The 20340-nt window shown below is 41.9% G+C and overlaps 1 protein-coding gene across 5 annotated transcripts in view; it reads left to right on the top strand.

The window, feature by feature from the left end:
* The window catches only part of SSH2 (slingshot protein phosphatase 2), a 298822-nt gene that overhangs the window by 160650 nt on the left and 117832 nt on the right, over window positions 1–20340 (top strand). The window contains exon 1 of one of the 5 annotated variants that reach the window (XM_036269086.1): window positions 17412–17631. The exons of the other annotated variants lie outside the window; for them this stretch is intronic. Coding sequence (XP_036124979.1) covers window positions 17504–17631 — 128 coding nt within the window. The 5' untranslated portion in view covers window positions 17412–17503. Of the gene's footprint in view, window positions 1–17411; window positions 17632–20340 lie in introns of those variants that run through there. 5 annotated transcript variants of the gene reach the window in all.

Below are 20340 nucleotides of genomic sequence, written 5' to 3'. Positions count from 1 at the left end.
AGGTTTGTCAGTCTAGCAATGAATTTGGACTTAATCCCTTCACCTTTTTCACCCATTCCCCCAACCCCCCTCCCAACTGGCAACCAACAAAATGTTCTCTGTATCTATGAGAATGTTTCTGTTCTACCTGTTCATTTTGTTTGTAGATTCCATTGTTGATAGATAAGTATTCATTGCCATTTTGTTTGTTCATATAGTTTATCTTTTTCTTCAAAAAGACCCTTCATCATTTCATATAATAATGGTTTGGTGGTGATGAACTCCTTTAACTTTTTCTTGTCTGGGAAAGTTTTTATATGTCCATCGATTCTAAATGACAGTTTTGCAGGATAGAGTAATCTTGGTTGTAGGTTCTTGCTTTTCATCACTCTATTTCTTGCCACTCCCTTCTGGCCTGCAAAGTTTCTTTTGAGAAATCAGCTGACAGCCTTATGGGAACTCCCTTGTAGGTAACTAGCTGCCTTTCTCTTGCTGCTTTTAAGATTCTCTCTTTGTCTTGAACCTTTTGCATTTTGATGATGATGTGTCTTGGTGTGGGCCTCTTGGGGTTCATCTTGTTTGGGACTCTCTGTGCTTCCTGGACTTGTATGTCTGTTTCCTTCACCAAGTTAGGAAAATTTTCTGCCATTATTGTTTCAAATAGGTTTTCGATTTCTTGTTCTCGCTCTTCTCCTTCTGGCACCCTCAAGATGCGAATGTTGGCAAGCTTGAAGTTGTCCCAGAGGCTCCTTACACTATCCTCATTTTTTTTTTTGGATTCTTTTTTCTTTTTGCTGTTCTGATTGGGCTTTTTTTGCTTCCTTATATTCCAAATCGATGGTTTGCTCCTTGGATTTACGTACTCTATTATTGAAGCTGTGTAAATTATCCTTTATTTCAGTTAATGCCTCCTTCAATTCTAACTGTGTATCCATGATTTGTAACTGGTCCTTTTTTATGCTCTTGAGGCCCTCCCTAAGTTCAATGAGGTTCTCACTAAGTTCATTGAGCATCCTTATAAGCAGTATTTTGAACTCAGTATCTGTTAGGTTGCTTATCTCCATTTGGCTTAGTTCTTTTCTTGGGGTTTTGTTCTGTTCTTTCATTTGGGACCTGTTTCTTTGTCTCCTCATTTTGGCTGCCTCCCTGTGTTTGTTTCAGTGTATTACTTAATGAGAGGTATGGGGCTCGCTGAGACCAGATGCTGCTCATTTGAAAGAATTTAGGAAAAACCTGAAGCAGGATCCAAGACAGGCCAATCCTGTGGTTAAGCAAGTGGCAACAGCTTGGGTGGGTTTGAAAGTTGGGTGGGGCGGGGTGGGGCCTCAGGGAGTCAGCAGGGCGGGGCTACCAGTGTGAGCCAGGTTGCTGGAGTCCCAGATATGGCCACTGTCTGCTGTCCCAGGGCAGGGCTCACCAAAGGAACAAAGGCCTCTTACAACACGTTAGTCCCGGAGAAAGCCCCCTCTCCAGCCCTCGCTCCAGTGCCAAACAGCTCATTTCTTCCCTGTATGACTCTGGTGCCCCTCAAGCTGCCTCTCCTCCAAGCTTAGAGGGAGAGAGTCCGATAAGTCCATGCGCGGGCCCTTTAGGGAGCTGCCTGGGGCTCCAACCGCTTCAGCTTCCCTGACCCTCAGTTTCCGCTGGTTTTTCCAGCCAGAAGTTATGGGGATTCTCTTCCTGGCACTGGAACCCTGAGCGGGGCACCTGGTGTGGGACGGGGACCCCTCAGTCCTCAGGAAGGACCTTCCCAGCCAAGGTATCCTCCTGATTTTTATCCACCACACGTGGGTGTGGGACCAGCCCGCAGCTGCACCGCCGCCCCTCCTACCAGTCTGGATGTGGCTGCTGCTTTAATTCCATAGTTGTAGGACTTTCATTCAGCTTGATTTTAGGCGCTTTTGAATGATGGTTGTTCTGTAGTTTAGTTGTAACTTTGATGTGGTTGTGGGAGGACACGATAGCGCATTTACGTACGCCACCATCTTGACCGGAAGTCCTAATTCTAATAGATTGTAACCTCTGGGTCCCACCATTGTAGTAGGTAATCTCTCAGTCAGACAAGAACTCATTTTAGAAAATGATAAGGAAACGTGATATGTTTGAATTCAAACAAAACAGTACTGTAAAATGGTAAAAATATCTACTCATCTATCTATCCCTGGGCTAAAAATAGCAATATGTGTTTTCTTAAAGCAAATGTTTGAGACTGAACCATAAAAACTGGCCTAGAATTGAGAAGGTGAGGATTATTTAGCAGGATGGCAATGGAAGCGTGTTAGCCGTTATTTTAACATACTTTTCTCTAATTTCACATCTGCACCTAGGGGAAGGGGGGGGGCAGAAAATGAGCCTATACAGATCTCTTCATATGGCAAGAATGGGGAATCAAATTATCTTTAAAGCACATACACACTCAATTACATTTCTCTATCACTCTAGAAATTTCTGGAAAATGGCTGACAAGCCAATTTGATATGGATCTTTTAGGTTCTAATGTCAACACATTTCAGAAAGGTTATAAATTCTAATGGTCTTATTGGCATCTATACCTTTGGTGAAAATATTCCTATTTCTTGGAGTTTAAATTCTTTAAATATTGTATCCTTTAACTTAAAAATGCTCGCAGATCAACTTTTGTGACAGTATCCTCCTTGTCATTGGGCTAGATCTATATAGGGTGGGGGCAAAAGTAGGTTTACAGTTGTTCATATGGGAAATAATACAATAATAAATAATGATGCAAGAATAAACTGTGTTTCATGTGCGAACAATTGTATACCTACTTTTGTCCCACCCTATATTTTTACTTCTCTCTAATGGCTTGTTTCCCCTCATCTTATAAACATGGTCAGGTTTTTATCAGACTAAAAGAAATTAAAATATATTTAAAAAATACCATTCCAGCCCTTGCCAGTGTTGCTTAGTAGTTAGTGTCAGTCTGCACACCAAAGGGTTGCGGGTTCGATTCCCAGTTAAAGGCATATACCTGGGTTGTAGGTTTGATCCCCTCCCCGGTCAGGGCACATGCAGGAGGCAACCAATCAATGTGTTTCTCTCACATAGATGTTTCCCTCTCTCTCTTCCCCCTTTTCCACCTCTTCCACTGTCTCCAAAAATAAATGGAAAAAAATATCTGCAGGTGAGTATTAACAACAACAAAAAAACAGAAAAAACTATCGTGCTTGTTGTGAGGCATAAGTAACATATACATCTGAAAATACCTCAAATCATAGGCAAAGTACTATTGCATAATATTGTATTACAGTAGTATTTTATCAATAGTGAATATCTTATTAGTTCTTCTCATGTCATCTTGTAGCAGAGCATTTTCCTGAGATAAGGAAACTTAGAAGATTTGTGAGAGGGAGTATAAAAATATTTTTAAATCTTTTAAAGGTATTTCTTATTAAGCCTAATTATTGTTTTCTTAAGTATTTCAAAACAGTTGATATCCTTCCTTACAATATTTTTAGGCAAAATATCAACTAGAGGTTTATGCTTTGTTTATTCAACATTTTATTATAAAAGAAGTAAACTTTCTGGTAAGTTGAAAGAATTGTATAGTAAACACCCAAATACACATCCCTCTTGGATTCATAGTTATCATTTTGCTATACAGTATTGGCTTTATCAGATATCTATTCATCTATTCATCCCTGGGCTAGAAGTTTTTAAGCCAGAAAAATGTTTTATTTACTTTTTTTTTTTACTAGACAAATTATTTATTTATTTATTTATCCTCACCTAAGAACAATTTTTCCATTTATCTTCAGATAGAGTGGGAGGGAGGGGGAGAGAGAAACATCCATGAAAGAGACACACATTGACTGGCTGCCTCCTGCACAACCCCAACCAAGACCAGGGACGAACCACAATCGAGGTACATGCTCTTGACCGGAATTGAACCTGCCACTTTTTTTGTCCACAGGCCGATGCTCTAACCCCCGAACCAAACCAGCCAGGGCTATTTACTCTTTTAGATATATTTCATATGGCAATCTTAAGAAATTAAAAAATGTAGCCCTGCCCTGGCCGTTTTGGCTCAGTGGTTAGAGGGTCAACCTGCGGACCAGAGAGTCCCGGGTTCGGTTCCCACTAAGGGCACGTACCTCAGTTGCAGTTTGTCCCCAGCCCAGATTGGGGTCGTGTGGGTGGCAGCCACTCCATGTGTCTCTCTCACATTGATGTCTCTCTCTCTCTCTTCCTCCCTCTCTCTCCTGCTCTATCTGAGGATAAATGCAAGAATGTCCTCGGTGAGGATTAAAAAAAAAAAAATGTAGCCCTGGCAGGTTTGGCTCAGAGGTTGGAGCATGGGCCAGTGCGGGCCAATGACTCGCAGGTTCGATTAAGGTCAAGGGAAAGTACCTCAGTTTCAGTTCATCCCTGGCCCTTGTCAGGGTCATGCAGGAGGCAGCCGTGCACTGTCTCTCTTACAGTGATCTCTCTCTCTCTCTCTCTCTCTCCCTCTCTTTCCCCCCTCCCTCCCGCTCTGAAGATAATTGGAAAAATATCCTTGGGAGGATTAAAAAAAGAAGAAGAAATTTCAAAAAGTTCAATGCTTTACAAGCTATAAGTTTAACATTTTGAATAAATTTAACATTAAATAAAAATAATGCCATATCTATAAAATAAAGACACGAATGGAAAGATGAATGTCAGACTCAGGAGAGTAATTACATATACAGAAAGAGGGGAAAGAGCTTATAGTTCACAGGAGCTTCCACTATAATGTGGGGGTTTTTTAATTATTATTTTAGAGAGAGAGAAAAACATCAGTTTGTTGTTCCACTTATTTATGCATTTGTTGGTTGATTCTTGCATGTGCCCTGACTGAGGATTGAACCCACAATCTTGGACTATCAGGAAAACACTCTAACTGAGCTACCTGACCATAGTCTTCAAGTATAATGTTTTGTTTCTTAAATTCTGAAGAGTAAAACGTTAGAATGTAATATGCATCTATTGAGTTATCTGGCTATTTGTTATCCTCTCATTCTTTGCTGTATGTTGGAAATATTTCACAATTAAAAATTAAAAGAAAGATTTATACTTAGTTGTCTTTTTCCCTAGCAAAGTGCTTTTTACTTCACTTAAGATCCTTTGTCCAGTTGGCCTTCCAACTGAGGTGGATTGAATAGAATTTAACACCTTCCTTTCTCAGTTAATTTGATGTACTAACTAAATGATACAGAACCCGGCTGGTGTGTCTCAGTGGTTAAGTATCAACCCATGCATGGAGTGGTCGCTGGTTCGATTCCCCATCAGGGCACATGCCCAGGTCATGGGCCTAGTCCCCAGTGGGAGGCATGCAGGAGGTGGCCAATCCATGTTCTTTCTCATCAATGTTTCTATCTCTCTCTCCCTCCCCCTTCCTCTCTCTCTAAAAATAAATAAAGAAAAAAATAGCCCTGGTTGGTTTGGCCCAGCGGTTAGAGCTTCAACCTGCAGACTGATGAGTCCCAGATTCATTTCCGGTCAAGGGCATGTACCTCAGTTGCGATTTGTCCCCAGCCTGGTTGGGGTCGTATGGGAGGCAACCAGTTGATGTGTCTCTCTCACATCAATGTTTCTCTCTCCCTCTCTCCGTCTCTCTCCCTTCCACTCTATCTGAACAAAAATGGGAAAATGTCCTTGTGTGAGGATTAAAAAAAAAAAGAAAAGGAAATAATAAAAATAAAAAAAGAGCCCTGGCCAGTTTGGCTCAATGGTTGGAGCATTGGCCTGCGGACCAGAGAGTCCTGGGTTTGGTTCCCCCTAGGGGCATGTAAAAAAAAAAAAAAAAAAGTGAGAGTGCCCCCTTTCTACCAAAGATTGAGGAGTATAACTTTTGCATTCTTCTTGGTTTTGCCTAACTCAGAGAGAAGAACTTCCTGTATTATACTCTAATTCTTTTTTTTTTTTTTTTTTTTCCATTTTTTGTACAGATAGAGTGGGAGGGAGAGAGAGGAAGGGAGAGAGAGAGAGAAACATCGACGTGAAGGGACACATCGAGTGGCTGCCACCCGCACGACCATCCAGGGCTGGGGACAAACTGCAACCGAAGTACGTGCCCTTAGCGGGAACCGAACCCAGGTCTCTCCGGACCGCAGGCCAACGCTCTAACCGCTGAGCCAAACTGGCCAGGGCATACTCTAATTCTTTGAAGCTATTTTACATGGTTGTTGAAAAGTGTGTAATTGTGTAAGTATGTAATTTTGTGTGTTCACCTGATTTCAGAGAAGAAGGACATGGAAAGTGAAATATGGCTAGGGAAGCTGATACATGAAAACTTGGAGAGATAATGATGCTGCTTAGCCAGGGCCTGGAAATTCGACCAGTCTAACAAACTACGTAGTACTAAATTGCTTGTGAAAGAGCTGAATCAATCCTGCTGCGATTTGAACTTCTGCCTCCTGAAAGTCTAGGGCAAGTTTGAAAATAAAAATAAAGCCCTTACCTACTGGGTTGTGTTCCAGACCCTCTACTAGATTCTCTCTATGAGGTAGACATCTCTCCAAAGAGCAAGAGGCAGCAGGAGAAAGATGAGGCAGTGAAAAGGAATTTTAAGCTCTTCTCCCTATACCAGCTGTGGAGTGAGTTTGCAGAGAGGGAGAATTTCTGTCATTAATTAGTGTATTGATTCCTTCAGGAAGTATTTATCTAGAGCCCTAAGAAGAAATATAGTGGGGTATGATATAAAGGATCAACCAGAATATATTTAGTGCTTATGACTTGCCAAACACATCCCTCCTTCATACAAGATGGTATGTAAAAGAGAAAGAAAAAAAAAAACTAGGAAAACAAAATATCTATACATATAATTGCTTTGAAAAGTGTCTTGTGGTGGATATTAGTTTGAAATGCAGAGTTCTGAGGGATCTGGTAGCAAGAGCACGGTACACAACAGCCAAAAGATCATCTTACTGCTATATTTAGTACTGGTTTAGGTCCCTATTATTGTCTGGACCTGCTAGGCATAGCTAGGATCAAGTAGAGGAGAAACTACCAGGTACAGTAAAGTAGGCATTTAAGGTCTCCAGGAGTTTTTCCATTTGGCAGTAGACCTTTTCAGATTTAACCTGTTCTGTAATGAACCGCCATCATCATCGAGGCAGTATAGAATACTGGTTTAAAAAACAGGTTCTTGCCTGGCTAGTGTGGCTGTATGGATTGAGCATCGTCCCATGGACTGAGAGGTCCAGGTTGATTTCTGGTCAGAGCACATGTCCAGATTGCGGGCTCTGTCTCCAGTAGGGGACGTGAAAAAGGCAGCTGATCCATGTTTTTCACATTGATGTTTCTCTCTCTCTCTTAAAAGAAAAAAATCAATTTAAAAAATTGGATTCTGGAGCCAGAATAACTGGCTAGGTCTGAAATAGTGCTGTATAACCTTAGTCATGTTACTTAACCTCTCTGAGCTTCATAAAGATAATAATAGAATCAGCCCTGGCCGGTTTGGCTCAGCGGTTGGAGCGTGGGCCTGCGGTACAAAGAGACCCGGGTTCAGTTCCCGCTAAGGCACGTACCCCAGTTGCAGTTTGTCCCCGGCCCTGGTTGGTCGTGCGGGTGGCAGCCACTCGATGTGTCCCTTCGCGTCGATCTCTCTCTCTCTCTCTTCCTCTCTCTCTCTCTTTCTCTCTCTCCCTCCCGCTCTATCTGAACAAAAAGTGGAAAAATGTCCTCGGGTGAGGATAAAAAAAAAAAAAAAAGTCCCTGGCCGGTTTGACTCAGCGGTTAGAGCGTCGGCCTTCGGTCCGGTCCGGAGAGACCCGGGTTCAGTTCCCGCTAAGGGCACGTACTTCGGTTGCGGTTTGTCCCCGGTCCTGGTCGGTCGTGCGGGTGGCAGCCACTTGATGTGTCCCTTCACATCGATGTTTCTCTCTCTCTCCCTCCCACTCTATCTGTACAAAAAAAATGGAAAAATATCCTCGGGTGAGGATAATAAAAAAAAAAAAGATAATAATAGAATCATAGGGTTGTTTGTGAGAATTGAATACCTATTGAATGTAAACTCTTAATAGAGTATCTGGTATACAGTGAATGTCAGCTCAACAAATGTTAGTTATTGTTTTTATTTTCAAGAACTTTTCAGTTCCTCTGGCCTCCATTTTTTGTTACTCCCAAATTCACTTCCCAGTTTTCTACCTCTGTTTAACCTTTTTCCAGGACACTGAAGGCCACATTTGGCTCATTCTCCTGTAATATGTTCTACAGCATTATCATCAAACAAGATCTTAAAGTAGATTCTTTGTTGTTGTTGTTGTTGTTAATCCTCACCCAAGGATATTTTTTCCATTAACTTTTTTTGGGGGGGGGCAGTGAGCGAGAGGGAGGGAGGGACGGAGGGAGAAAGAGAGAGAGAAAGAGCCATTGATATGAGAGATACATCAGTTGGTTGCCTCCCACATGCACCCTGACTGGGGTTGGGGGATCCAACCTGCAACCAAGGTACGTGCCCTTGACCAGGAATCAAACTCGAGAACTTTCAATGTGTAGGCTGTAAGCATGAGCTGCACCAGCCAGGTCTTAAGTGTATTCTGAATTAAAAAGTATATAATTTTTGCCCAGTTTGGCTCAGCGGTTATAGCGTCAGCCTGCAGATCAGAGAGCCTGGGTTCGGTTTCCGCTAAGGGTGCGTACCTCGGTTGCGGTTCATCCCTGGCCCCAGCTGGGGTTGTGCTGGTGGCAACCAGTCAATGTGTCTCTCTCATGTTGATGTTTCTCTCTCTTTCTCTTCCTCCCTCTCTCCCTCCCGCTCTATCTGAAGATAAATGCAAAAATGTCCTCAAGTGAGGATAAAAAAATTTTAAAAAGGAAAAATGCCCAAGATATAGCGGTAAGTGAATGGAAAAGCAGGAAGCAGAATAATAGGTGTAATATAGTTCTATGCTTGTGTACTTGTGTGCATTTGTATGTGTGTGTTGTTGTTTTTTTAATCCTCACCTGAGGATATGTTTATTGATTTAGGGAGAAAGGAGGGGAGAGAGAGAGAAACATCATCGATCAATTGCCTCCAGTGTGCGTGCCCTGACCAGTAATCAAACCACAGTCTTTTTGGTGCACAGGATGATGGTCCAACCAACTGAGCCACCCTGCTAGGGCAGCATATGTGTTTCTTAAAGGGCATCTACTGTATTAATGTTTGCATATGCAAGGAAAATTTCTGGAAATACTAACAATCATCCCTGTGAGTAGGATGATAGAGTGTGACTTTATTTTACATCTGAATACTTGGGAGGGGAGATGTTTTAATCATTCATCATGTGTTACTTTTACATTTTTTCCTAAATTTAAAAAAGAACTAAAATGTTTAATGAGATAGAGTGGTGATTAAACGGTTAAATGTTTTGTAAGATGTGTTGGATGTGAAAAGTGATCTATAAATGCCTATTATTTTTACTAAACAATAGAGTGTGGGGCTTTTGTAACCTGAAGAAAGCAACATTTCAGCATCTCTTGCTACTGGAGCATATGGTTGTTAAGACCATGGGGGATGGATGAATGCCTTAGAGATTGCCTCTCATGCAGTTGATATGGAGATCTTTTTAGTATTCCCTATTGCTCTTATGGTGGAAAGTTCCATGGAAAGGAGTGGAAGGGTTCAGTGTCATTGTTCCATCCAGTGTTTAAAACTATTGTCAGGTATTCTTTTAAATAAAACTGTTAGCTACATGGTGATTGCAAAACATGATTGCTTTTAGGAGCCTTTGTTTACAGAGTTTGGTTTATTGTATTGTATGAACAGTGCCTTTGACTAAGTGTAGTGAGATACCTCTTGGTGCTGTCTGGACAACAAGTTTAAAATTTAGGGGCATTGAGAGTTTTATCCTAGTGTTTTGCAGATTAACAGGAGAATGTTTTGCTACTCCAGGTAACAGGCTTTTTGTTTTGTAAATCTTTAAAGTGTTGTTGTTTTTTCCCCTTTTGACACGCAGGGGATTAATTTACTATTTATTTCTCTAGCTCACACCCTTAGAAAAAACATAATACAAATAGATCTTCTGATTAGTATAATAATTTTTTCTTATAAGTAGGTTGTTGGAGTTTTTTTAATTCCCACCCCAGGGTATGCTTTTGTTTGTTTTTGTGGGTTTTTTTATTTTTAACGATTTTTAGAGAGAGAGGAAGGAGGGAGATGGAGAAAGAGGAAACATGAATGTGAGAGAGAAAAACATGATCGGTTGCCTCCCATACTCGCTCTGACAGGTAGTTGAAACTGCAACATAGGTTTGTGCCCTGACTGGGAATCGAACTTGCAACCTTTTGGTGTATGGAATGATGCTCCAACCAACTGGCCACCTGGCCAGTGCTATATCTAGATATTTAAAAAATAAAGTTGTATAAGTTAATACTATTATTTCAAAACGTAAAAAGTACAAAAATCCAGTGAACACTGTAGATCTCACCTAACTACAGATTGGAATATTGAGTTAATGTAATTAGCTACCTAGCACACAATAATAGTAAAGACTCCGGGATGAAATGATGGTATATAGGGGTAGTTTATATATATTTTAATTTTCATTCATTCATCAATTTCTCATCCCAAATACAAATAAATACAACTAGCTTTCTGTTATTGGCAGCTGATTGGCCAGTTTATGGATGATAGTAATAATGAAAATTTTGTACTGTCTTATTCACAAAACTTTTGTTTATGTATTTTTTTTTTTATTTTTTTTCTTTATTGATTTTAGAGAGAGAGGAAGGAACAGGGAGAAAGTAGGAAAAACATCGATGAGAGAGATCATGAACTGGCCGCCTCCTGCATGCCCCCAACTGGGAATCAGGCCCACAACCTGGGCATGTGCCCTGACCAGGACCTCTTGGTGCATGGGCTGATGCTCAAGCACTGAGCCACCCCGGCTGGGAATTGTTTATGTATCTTAATAAAACTCTGAGATAAACATTATCATCCCCATTTTAAGATTAAAGAAATTAGCCCTGGCCGGTTTGGCTCAGCGGTTACAACGTCGGCCTGCGGTCTGGAGAGACCCAGGTTCAGTTCCCACTAGGGGCGCGTACCTCGGTTGCAGTTTGTCCCTGGACTGGTTGGGTCATGCGTGCATGCGGAAGGCAGCCACTGGATGTGTCCCTTTCGCTTCAATGTCTCTCTCTCTCTCCCGCCCCCCCCCCCCACTCTATCTGCTTAAAAAAAAAGATTAAAGAAATTAGGCTGGCATAGATTAAGTTTTACCATGGACAAAATAACTAGAATCTAGAACTTCTGGTATCAGATCCATTGTCATTTTAATGTTGTCTACTTTAGCTGTTTGTCAGATTGATGGAAAAGAGTGTACAGTAGAGGATTATTTCTAGTTAGCATCTTCATTTTTCTCAGTAAACAAACTGAAATATACAATGGAGCCCTGGCCGGTTTGGCTCAGTGGTTAGAGTGTCGGCCGGCAGACCAAAGAATCACGGGTTCCATTCTGGTCAAGGACACGTACCTCAGTTGCAGTTTGTCCCTGGCCCTGGTGGGGTTGTGCGGGAGGTGACTAGTAAATGTTTCTCTCCTTCTCTCTCCCTCCCTCCCACTCTATCTGAAGATAAATAGAAAAATGTCCTCTGTGAGGATAAAAAAAAAAAAAAGAAGTTAAAATACACAGTGGACTTTATCTTTAGGTAGCCAGACTTCAGAGTCTACCTGCCCACCCCCCAACTTTCTCTCTCTCCCACTCCTTTCCTTCTTCCCCTCTCCTTTGTTAATGACCTGATGAAAAGCACCTATTAAGGTCTTTTCCCTATTAAGAGTTTTTACCTCAGAGAAATAGTCAAAAGATAGATATATAGAGTTGTTAGAAAAGCTAGAAAAAAATGTTTTAACTAAAACTTATTACAGTTTCATGCACTCTACGATTCTTCACCAGAGACTGGAGCTCTCTGATTTTATTCCTGAAAGGCAATCTTTTCAACCTTTGTCTTAGCTCTCATAAGCTTTTACAAAGCCATTAAGGCCAAAGAGTAGATTTTCACGCCAGACACTCTTTTAAGTACTTTACATGTATTAACTTAATCCTTACAATAACTATAAATTAGGTACTAATACTGAGCCACATATTAAATAACTATCCAAGTTCACAGCTAATGGTGGCACTAAAATTCAAACCCAACCTATTAATTCCAAGACTAGGTTTTTAGCTGCTAGGCTCTATTGCTTTGAACTAAATGATTGTTTATCTTAACTCGATTAAATTCATTTCTTAGGATGTCCAGATTGGATGATTCCTTTCCTAAATTTCCCAACTCTTACAAAAACAGATTTGGGGACTTTTCTTTAGGGTGTATTATCCCATTTTACAGATGAAGTTAAGTGACTTGACCAAAATCTTAGTTTATTAAGAGGCTGTGTTAGAACTAGGACTTAGTTTCCTCTGGTTTCTAGCCTACTATTTTTGCCACTGTAAACTTACACTCACTTTTTAACACATTAGCTACCATCATTCAAGTGATCTACCCATGTTGAAATTCTGTTTTGCAGCTAAAGCATATCCTCATCCTTCACTCATATCTTAGTGCCCCTTTGTGGCTGTCTTGGAATACAGTTAAATGTCTGGTTTTACATGGTTTTATAGTGTTTCTACCTTATGGAAGGACACATGAAGACATACTAATGGAAATACTTTATGGATATAAGAGACATCTGTTACTTTATTTTATTTTATTTTATTTTATTTTATTTTATTTTATTTTATTTTATTTTATTTTATTTTATTTTTTATCCTTACCCGAGGACATTTTTCCATTTTTTTGTTCAGGTAGAGTGGGAGGGAGAGAGAGGAACAGAGAGAGAGAGAGAGAAACATCAACGTGAAAGGGACACATCGAGTGGCTGCCACCCGCACAACCGACCAGGGCCGGAGACAAACTGCAACCGAGGTACGCGCCCTTAGCGGGAACCGAACCCGGGTCTCTCAGGACCGCAGGCCGACGCTCTAACCGGCCAGGGCGAGACATCGGTTACTTTAATCCTCACCTGAAGTCATGTTTATTTTTTCTTTTTAAAAATATGTTTTTATTGAGTTTAGAGAGAGAGGAAGAGGGGAGAGAAAGAGAAACATTGATTGGCTGCCTCTAGTACACCCCCTCCTGGGGATTGAGCCTGCAACCCTGGCATTTGCCCTAAGTAGGAATTGAACCAGCAACCTCTTGGTGTATGGGGCAATGTTCAACCAACTGAGCCACACTGGCCAGGGCAGGACATGTTTTTCTTAAATTGATTTTAGAGACAGAGGAAGGGAGAAGGAGAGACAGACAGACAGATAGACAGACAGACATTCATCGGTTGCCTCCCCTAGACATCCTGACTAGGAATCGAACCAGCGAACCTTCAGTGCACCAGTGATGCTCCAACTGAGCCACACCGGCCAGAGCGGGACATGTATTACTTTTTAAAAAGTTTTAGCCCTGGCTGTAGTGGCTCAGTTGGGTGTTGTCCTGTGTACCAAGGGTTGATTGTTAGATTCCTGGGCATATGCTGGGGTTGTGGGCTGGATCCCTGGTGGGGGGTGTGCAGGAGGCAGCCAATAAATGTTTTGCTCTCACATAGATGTTTCTATCTCTCTCTTCCTCCCTCTCTCTCTTAAAAAAAAAATCCATAAAAACATACTTTAAAAAATATTTTATTTGGTTATAGCTAATGCTGTCGAGAGCCAAATGAACACTTAGGAATATTCATATTTCTGAGCCTTGAAATGGTCAGCAAATGACATGACAAAATTTATTTCAAATCTAACTCAAGCAACACTGTAAAGAAATGCAGCAATTTTTCTTCAGGGACATTTGTGCAGATATTTTTAAGAGAAAGCTCCTTCTGACTTCATGTGGAGTAGAAAACTAGCTTAGTTTATCTCATGCTGCTCAATCTAATTTGGGATCATTTTTGAAGTCCTAGATGCTTGGGTACAGGGAGCTTGCTCCCTAGAGCCTTATTTCCTGACAGTGGAGAGTAAAGAATTAAATTGAGCTGAAACTAAATTGATTGACATTTTGACACTCTGAAGATTATGAAAAGAAAGGCAATTTGTTCAAGTTTTTAAAACAGGCAGTAGTAGAAAGAACTAAGCTATCTCCGTTTGCACAGATGCTTTAATTCTTTTCTTAAAAAACCAAGAGACAGGTTCTAGCACTTTCCCAATTTCCTATATTATAGTTCATAGTGAGAATTAAACTTTGAAAAAGCCTGGATGGGGGTGTTAAAATAGTCTACTTAGCCAAACAGGCACTGACAGAGGTCTTTTGAGGGAAAACAAAGGACTATGCACTTCTATGGTGTCATTATAGGAACCTATTAATAAAAGACAAGTATACATACTTATGAAAGCTTTATCTCTAGTGTTTTTAAATATGAGAGCTATTAAGTATGAATTGAGTAAGATATATTTGCTGCTGACTTCTTTTTCAGACAGATATAGATGATTACCGTGACATCATCTGTTCTAAAAGATATCCTTTAGTGTTGACTTCAATAAAATCTCATCTCGCCCTAGCCAGTTTGGCTCAGCGGTTGGAGCATCGGCCTATAGACCAGAGAGTCCCGGGTTCAGTTCCCGCTAAGGGCACATACCAAAAATAAATAAAATAAAATAAAATAAAATAAAATAAAATCTCTGCTGTGACATGAAAGGAACTGGACCCATCACCTTAACAGTGCTTTTCTAAACAGCCTGCTGTCTTTATTTATTTATTTTTTTTAAATCACTGCAGGAGGTTGTAATGAATTACAGCCTGGAAGAAGTTACAAACTGGCAAGTTGGCCAGATATTTAAAGCAATTTATTTTGGTGTGTATCAGCAGATTTTTTTTTCTTACACTGCATTTGGGTGCCTGCTGACACAGCCAGAACAAATCTTTCAAACATTTTCCTTCCTAGAGATGGATGAAGATGATGATGCACTGGATTCTAAAATCCAGACTTTTCATTAACTCTTCACTTGCCAATTGGTACCTTCCTATGACCAGATCTATAGGAAACTTAGATATCTATTTCCAGTATGAGTTTGCCATTTTGCTAGTCCCTCAGTGCCTTGGCAACAACTCTGTTTTATGGAAGGATCAACCAACAAAAGAATGATTCTGGCCCTGTCCGGTTTGGCTTAGTGGTTAGAGCATTGGCCTGCAGACCACTGAGTCTCGAGTTTGATTCCAGTCAAGGGCACATACCTCCGTTATGGTCGTCCCCAGCCCTGGTCAAGTCGTGTGGGAGGCAACCAGTCAATGTGAGAGACATATCAATGTCTCTCTCTCTCTCCCCCTCCCTCCTTTCCACTGTATCTGACGATAAGTAGAAAAATATGCTTGGGTGAGGATTTTTTTAAAAAAAGAGTCCAGCCAGTGTGGGTCAGTGGTCGAGCATCAACCCATGCACCAAGAGGTCGCTGGTTTGATTCCTGGCACATGCCCAGGTTATGGGCCAAATCCCCAGTGGGGGCATGTAGGAGGTGGCCAATTGATGTTCTCTCTCATCAATGTTTCTATCTCTTCCTCTCCCTTCCTCTCTCAAATAAAGAAAAAAAAAAGATTCTAGTTCCAGGCACTGAATTTATAGTATAGATTATTTCATTAATAGTATTTTGAAAATTGCCAAACTTCCCAATAGGAAAAGAGACCTGAAAATTTATGTATGTATGTATGTATTTATTTATTTTTGTTGTTGTTGTTGTTGTTGTTCAGGTAGAGTGGGAGGGGGAGAGAGAGAGAGAAACATCGACGCGAAAGGGACATATCGAGTGGCCGCCACCCATACAACCCAACCTGGGCCAGGGACAAACTGCAACCGAGGCACATGCCCCCAGCGGGAATCGAACCCGGGTCTCTCTGGACCGCAGGCCAACGCTCCAACTGCTGAGCCAAACCGGCCAGGGCTATATTTATTTTAAATATGTCTTTATTATTATTTTTTCGAGAGAGATAGAAACATCTATGTGAGAGAGAAACATTGATCTGCTGCCTCCTGCACACCCCCTACCAGGGATTGAGCCTGCAACTTCCACATGTGCCCCCACTGGGAATCAAACCAGGACCTCTCAGTTCATGGAAAGACACTTAATTCACTGAGCCACACCAGTGGAGCAAGATCTGAAAATTTATATGAAAAAATACATTTCTTCTTTATTCTAGGACATGTTGAGTCTTACAGTGACTTTTTTTTTCTTCTCATTTTAGTCTCTTATAATTGGATAGTAAAAATTTTAATTATTATTAATTTTTGTCTCTGGAATCACTAAGGCAGCTTTAATGATATACATTTTAGTCAAGTGTTCAGAAAAGCTAAACATACTGGTGCCAGAAAAAATCTGTCCTGATGAAATTAGAAGCTCAAGAGTTAGGGAGCTTTTATCAGGTGCCTCCACCAGGCCAGCCTCTTTCCTAAGCCACTATATAACATGTAGGAGAGAGAGAAGAGCTGGTTCCTAGTCAGGTGAAAGGCACTGCTCAGTGAGTTGTTAGGAATATGATAAAGGCTTAAAATTGTGAAGACATCACAGAATAGGATTTGGTGGGAAGGGCCCTAGATCAAGAATCTTAAAACTGGATTTTCATTCTAAATGACATCAAACAAGGTCAACTAGCTAGACCTTGAATTTTTACACATCTGTGATGTGAGGAGATAATCTCTAGCCTGCCTTCCTCTCAAGATTGTTCGGCACAATATAATTCTCAAGCATGGCTGCACACTAGAATCACCTGGGGAGCTTTGGAAAAGGCTGACGTCTAGATTCCAACCTCAAGAAATTATGATTTGATTGGTCTCTGGGTGCAGCTGGATATTGGACGTGCTTAAATCTTCTCAGGTGATTCACCTGTACAGCTAAGGCTGTGAATCCTTGGTTTGGAAGATGGTTAGGAAAGCTCATTGTAAATTTATTTACAAGGGTTAGCAGATATTATCGACTGTGTCGATAGTGTTTTTTCCATCATAATTTCAAGTTTTGTTTTTTTAAAAAAATCAGCTGATCTCCAAATTTCCCCAGCCTTTAGCACATAGGAAGCCGCTGATAAATGTTTGCTGTGTTTGTAAATGTACGGCCTTTCAAAGTTTTAAAGTAATTTGAAAAATGGGATTTGTTGGAGGTTCAATGAATAAAACTTGTTAAGAGGCAGGACCTTTCTGTTGAAACATTCCCAAGAAATGCGAGCCTTTCTTGCCCACCCTTGGCTCGCTTCACTACTTCGCCCAAGCCACGGCGTCTTGGGGGTGACCCTTGTCCCACAAGCCCAGACGCACGCAGCGGGATCCGGTGGGTGCCACGAACTCCGGGGCGGGGCGCCGGCAGGGCCGACCCTCAACGCCCGCCCGGCCCACCCCGCGGCGGCGCCCCGCCCCGGACGCGGGTTGGGGCAGGCTGCTGGCGGCGCCCTGCCGCTGGGACTCCGAGCCCCAGGGCTGCGGTGGCTGCTTCCGCGCAACCCGGCCGGCCCAGTTTGGCCGCCGGGAGCCCGCGCTGCCCGCACCTCCAGCTCGGCAGATCCCAACGCCAGCGCCTTGTGCCCCAGCCCGGCGGAGGCCAAGATGAAGACCTGAGAGCCTTGAGCCGGCCCGATGACCCTGAGCACATTGATCCGCGAAAGGAAGGCGCCTCCCGCCTGCACCTGCAACCTCGGTGGCCCCGACATGATCCCCTACTTCTCTGCGAACGCGGTCATCTCGCAAAACGCCATCAACCAGCTGTGAGTGCACCGCGTGCCATCGCTCCCTCAGCTAACTGCTCGGAAAGTTGGCGTTTCAGCAGTTACTTCCCCAGCATCCTGGGGAGCAAGCAAAGAGGGCGAAATTGCACCCTGCTTTCTTGGCGGTCCCGGGGCATCCGAAGGATAGTCGGGTGGAGATGTGGGGTAATTCTTGGAGGCAGAAAGTGTCTGGGGGTGAGGGTGGACGGACAGAACAATCCTTTGCGGGAATTTCTGGGAAACTTTGAGGGAAGTTGTGTGTGGTGACCTAGTGACAGCCTAGCCCTATGGTACTCAGGAGACTCTGAAGGTGAAGGGTGGTTTGTAGCTTTTGAACAGCCAGCCGGAAACGCTGGGACTCCTTTGCGGGTCCTGCTGGTGATCAAGCTTCTGTGTTTGTGTTTTCGTTTTTGTTTCAAATAAGTTTGCTTCTGACCTTAGGTTTCTGTTGCAAGCCGTTCACACAAAGAAAGGCAGTTCATTCTTCGCTCCCGCTGGTTGCAGTCGAATTATTTCAAAAACTGGATTTGAGTAGTTCGGATGTTTTTCTTTTTGTCTCCCCCTGTAGTGCGGGCTCACAACCCAAGAAGGCATGCATACCTTCATTAACTGAAGTGCAAGATTCAGGCGCGTTTTGGGGACTGTTTTTGTAGTCTCTAGAGTTGTCCTTTTACAAAGCTTGTGGTTTAGCCATGTTTGAGAGCCGTGTGCTGAAACTTGTTGTTAATCTCACTTCAGTTTTAAAGCGCAAAGGAAAGGAAGTCCATCTATTCACATTGAATCCTTAAACCAGTGGAGTGGTTTAGGGTTATGTACTTTAGACAGCAGCAGTTTGGTCTTTGTAGTGTATTAGCACTCACTCCAGAGTGGCTTCAGGAAAGGCACCTACAGAGATTTTTTCCAGACTTCTGGCACTTAAACAAGGCTTCTGTCTTCCTCCTTGAAGAACTTTTTTTTTTTTTAATCCTCACCCGAGGATAATTTTCCATTGATTTTCATGTAGAGTGGGAGGGAAGGAGGGGGCGGAGAGAGAGAGAGAGAGAGAGAGAGAGAGAGAGAAACATTGATGTGAGAGAGACACATCTATTGGTTGCCTCCTGTGCAACGCAGACCAGGGCCAGGATCCAACCACAACCGAGGTACATGCCCTTGACTGGAATCCAACCGTAGACTTTCTGGTCTGCCAGCAGAGGCTCTAACCACTGGGCAAAGCCAGTCAGGGCATCCCTGAAGAACTTTTTAATTGAATGTCCAATAGAAACTTTTCATTATTTCTTACTAAAGGTCCCAACAATGGCATGTAAAGTGATTTATAAGTAATCTTACATCTAATTTATTATTTTAATTAATGGTTTGCACACTTACCTACTCAGATTAAACTCATTTGAGTTTCAGCTTTTTCCCTTTGTGTAGATGCTTGGTGGAGCTCCTAAAAAATACCACCAGCCCCAAAATACAGTGCTTTTACTGCTCTGTACTGTAAACTCTTACAGAATTACATAAACTGTTTACTTGCGTTTTCCTCTTATTAAAAAAAGAACACATAGCCCTGGCCAGTTTGGCTCAGCAGTTGGAGAATCAGCCTGCGGACCAGAGAGTCCTGGGTTCGGTTCCCGCTAGGTGTACGTACCAAAAAACAAAACAAAACAAAAACACATGGAGTGGAAAAGAAGAAAAGGAATAAATAATCAGAAACTGGATAGCCAATCTCAAAATAATAGTGTCAACAATATTTTAAAAATGAAAACGGCAGTGGGAGCAAGCCACATGTCCATCAGTGGATGAATGGATAAACAAAATGTGTTACATAGTATAACTAAAATTATGTAGCCTTTAAAAGAAAGGAAATTCTGACAAATGCTATAACATGAATAAATTTTGAAGACATAATTCCAAGTGAAATAAGATATGACAAAGGAAAGACGCTGTATGATTCCACCTATATGAGGTACCTGATGTAGTCTAGTTACCTGGGCATGAGGGAGGAGGAATGGGAGGTTTGTGTTATAGGTACAAAGTTTCATTTGAGGAAGAAGAAAAAGTGTTGAGTATGATTGCACAACAGTGTGAATTGTTTAATGACGTTGAACTATACCCTTAAAATTTGTTAAAAGGCCCTGGTGGGTTTGGCTCAGCAGTTAGAGCATCAGCCCGAGGGCCAAAGGGTCATGGGTTTTATTCTGGTCAAGGGCATGTACCTCGGTTGTAGGTTTGATTCCCATCTTGGTTGGATTTGTGCGGGAGGCAGCCAAACAATGTGTTTCTCACATTGATGTTTCTCTCCGTCCCCCCCCCCCCTTTCTCTCTTTCCCCCTCTCTTCCTTGCCCTCTATCTAAAAATTAATGGAAAAATATCCTCGGGTGAGGATTAATAACAACAACAACAAAAATGGTTAAAAGGCAAATTTGGTTATGTATATTTAACTAGTTTTTTTAAAAGATTAAACAGGGGACTTGCCAGTGCCTTTCCTTCCCCCTCTTCTTCTCTCAAGGCACCTACCTTTGCTTTCTTTTCCTTAAGCTCCAAGGACCCTTCTTTTGCCTCTGTATCTTGTTTCCTAAGCCCATGCAGCCCAGCTGGCTCACTTCTTCCATGGCTCACTTCTTCTACCTCTGTGACTTTCTAAATAAAGTTTTGCCTGTATTTGTCTTCACTCTGAATTCTTTCTTAGTCAGAACTCAAGTCCTGAGGTCTAACATCTGGTGCCC

The sequence above is a fragment of the Molossus molossus genome, unplaced genomic scaffold (genome assembly GCF_014108415.1).
Source record: "Molossus molossus isolate mMolMol1 unplaced genomic scaffold, mMolMol1.p scaffold_m16_p_19, whole genome shotgun sequence".
NCBI lineage: Eukaryota > Metazoa > Chordata > Mammalia > Chiroptera > Molossidae > Molossus > Molossus molossus.
Note: the sequence above shows the minus strand (reverse complement) of the source record. Positions and strands in the feature narration are given on the sequence as shown.